Source organism: Hydractinia symbiolongicarpus, chromosome 3 (assembly GCF_029227915.1).
Source record: "Hydractinia symbiolongicarpus strain clone_291-10 chromosome 3, HSymV2.1, whole genome shotgun sequence".
Taxonomy (NCBI): domain Eukaryota; kingdom Metazoa; phylum Cnidaria; class Hydrozoa; order Anthoathecata; family Hydractiniidae; genus Hydractinia; species Hydractinia symbiolongicarpus.
In genome coordinates, this window is record NC_079877.1 from 24,145,694 (window position 1) to 24,148,966 (window position 3,273).

General features: G+C 34.3%; 1 protein-coding gene across 1 annotated transcript; it reads left to right on the plus strand.

Annotated features, from left to right (window-relative positions):
• Window positions 1–2,008: 2,008 nt before the first annotated feature.
• Window positions 2,009–3,273, plus strand: LOC130636974 (uncharacterized). Its single transcript, XM_057446828.1, has 3 exons — window positions 2,009–2,042; window positions 2,149–2,780; window positions 2,971–3,273. The coding sequence occupies exons 1-3, from the start codon at window positions 2,009–2,011 to the stop codon at window positions 3,271–3,273; spliced, it is 969 nt and encodes a 322-aa protein (XP_057302811.1).

Below are 3,273 nucleotides of genomic sequence, written 5' to 3' on the forward strand. Positions count from 1 at the left end.
GTAATGACTTGTTTATTTGTGTTTTCTCTTTGCTTCTTTGCTTCGCATTTGAAAATATCCCTTTTTAAAGTCACTCATGTCTCCTTCTCCCGTTTTGTATATGGTTTCTTTTTATCAAGTTGTTTAGGTAAAAAGGGTCTAAGTGACAGATTAGAAGGATAACATAGATGAATACCACGCGAGAAAGTTTAACAGCCTTGTTCACAAAAGAATTTAAGCGTCAAAGTGATTTGTTTAAAGCATGGCTCACATGTGCAACATTGCAAACCAAATGATGCTGTTATTATATTTTTAGAAAAGACAATCTTCTGCGATATAGTTTTTTTTTAGGGGAACCGCCTTAACAAAACCTCTAACTTTTTAATGTTAAGAATATCAAGAAATTCACACAATGCTTTTTAGCCTTTTTCAAATCAATCTCTAAAGATACACGACGTTTCAATGTTACAGCTGTTGTATAGACGTTAAACTAAGGTTTTCCGTTTACTGTGTTTGTACACTGAACTCGTGTAAAAGTTGTGAATAGCTTTTTTGAGAGACTGTGAAAAATTGTGTTAAGCATATAGTCTCTGTTACTAGTACGTTTGCGCAAACAAAAATCCAAAATATGCTGACTATGTTTGACATTATGTTTACATGCTCCAGTTTTACCCGTTTGCACCTAAGTTTTCGGGATGGCAAAAATGTGTCCTTAAAATTTAATATTATTATCTATATTACAATTCCCGTATTTGTCTGCCCCCCGTCCGTCCGTCTGTCTGTCACACAAAATGGTAGCTTAGCTGCGACGGGCGAACCCGTAGATTTTTCCACGGGCTAACGACTAGTTCCAAATATTTATACAGGATATAGCCACTGTCAGAAACACTGTTATCAATGTGGATCCTGTGTCCTGAATGTATACATAAGGTATACATTGGTAATGCCTACCTAATTTTTACTCACATGGCATGGAGTGACCCATAGCTGTGGTAAAGACAATTGATAAACATGCCGCGCTGCAGACCAAACCACGGACCTTATGATTACGAACCTAAAGCCGTAACCATAAGCCCACGCGCCAAAAAATACTTAGTTCTTTTAATTTCCCTAGATCTTCTAAAGTAAAAGTTTAATAGCAGTTTGGGGAAATTTAGGAGATTTTTTTTCTTAGAAAATGGTTATTTCGAAGTCACAATAATTTTTACCGATCTTATCATATGGACAGTGACACTATAAAGACATAAATCTTTGTCAAGAAAAAGCTTTTAATATTTTCCCTCCGACCAACTAATCTTACAAGCCGGATTGCTTAAGTCCAGCCAACAGAAGTTTAATTGACCATAAGTTAATAAAGAAACATTGTCATCTTTGTTCTGCGGTTTTATTTACGTCAGAAACTACTAATCTGACTTCACCTACCCAGATAGAATAGTTAAATGGTATGGCGTCTGAAAATTTGTTTTCGAATCAACGTAATGAATTATGTAAATTCTATAAAAATGAAAAAATACAACTGATATTCTTGATCCCTCTTTATTACTTATCGTTTATTTTTATATATCTATTGTTTTTTCCAAATAAGTCAACTGATACCTAGTTCTCTTGTTACCAAATCAAAATCGTCTGAAAGAAATTCCAATTATTTTTTTTTATGTTCTTCTTTTCCATGCAAATTCCTTTTTTTATTACCATGGTTCCATTAATCAACACTTCTCCACAAATTCTTTGATTTATAACGACGAAGGAGGAAAAAGGTTACATTGTTTGAACATGTAGGAAGGAGGAAAAGTGTTAGAAACTAGGAACCTAATGCGTTATACAAGGAACAACTCCGTAAATCACGATACTTGAAATTAATCAATTTTCCTTTTATGACGTCATTCATAAAAAGCTAAAAAACTTGGCTAACTTCAGAAATCAAAATTAAAACCAGGACTTACCTTGTAGAAAAGATAATACGTAATATCGACTTCTATTATAAACTATATAAGTCTTTGTCGTGGATATATGCAAACGAAAATTCTATATGCATTTAAGAATTAATAGGATCTTAAGGAAATGTATGTATACATATAAATAAAATTGTTTCTAATTGGGTTTATTATACTTATATATTTATGATTTCTTTTAGAATTATGGTGTGAAACGATATCTTTCCCATCCTAGATGTTTTATGTCTGTCAGATAATTACACAGCAGCCACTGATTGGGAAGGTGCAAAACTTCAGCATGATCTACAAGTAAGCAATCTTGTTGAAAAATTATCAAATGGTTTTAGTGACTGGGGATTTCTTTACGTGAAAGGACATGGTATACCACAAAATCTCATTGATGGCGCATTTAAAATGTCAGAAAAGCTTTTTAGACAGAAAAAGGGGGCAAAGATGAACCACAGAAGAGGATCTGGAATAAGTGAAGGATATGTTCCCATCAAGGGTGAAGTGTTTGATGAACTGAAACCTGAAGATATAAAGGAAGCTTTTGACTTTTTGCCTAATTCTGATGTCAGTAAGAAGTTATCACAGGAAATGCCAGAAGTTGTTACTGAATTGAGTGGGTTATTTGAACATTGTTCAACATTGCTATACAAATTACTGAGGTTGCTTGCAGTTGCTCTTGGTATAGACACAGAGACTTTTGTGAATCTACATACAAATGTTGGTAATCGCAGTTTAAATGGAACGTCACTGCGAACATTGTTTTATCCACATATCAATCGACCAACAGGAGAGGATCAAAGACGTTGCGATGAGCATACAGACTACGGTACAATAACTTTCCTTTTCAAGACAATGTCGGTGGCTTAGGGGTATGTTAATGCTTTTGTTGCCATACAAATTGTACGAAAATTTGATTGTTTGGACACAGAGGTAATACGTAATTTGACTAAATGATTGTATTGGTTCAACGTGGGAACATAGCCTTTTGTTTCTTTTATAACCTAAGAAAATATTCTTTTAATTCAAAGTTGCCAATATAATATTTTAGGTTTTGTCTCCGTCTGGAGAATTTGTAAAGGCTGTTCCAATTCCTGGCACCATCGTTATCAATGCAGCCGATCTCTTGCATACATGGAACAATGGGAAATTCTGCGCAACCATTCACAGAGGACATATACCAACTGATTCCATGCGATTGTCAATGCCACGTCAATCAATTGCGTTCTTTGCTCATCCAAATTATGATGTCACTATTAATTATCAGGACGAGAATGGAAAAGCAAAGACGAGAAATGCGTATGAACATTTGAAAACAAGATTCGATTCCACCATTTTTACTGACAATGTTTAA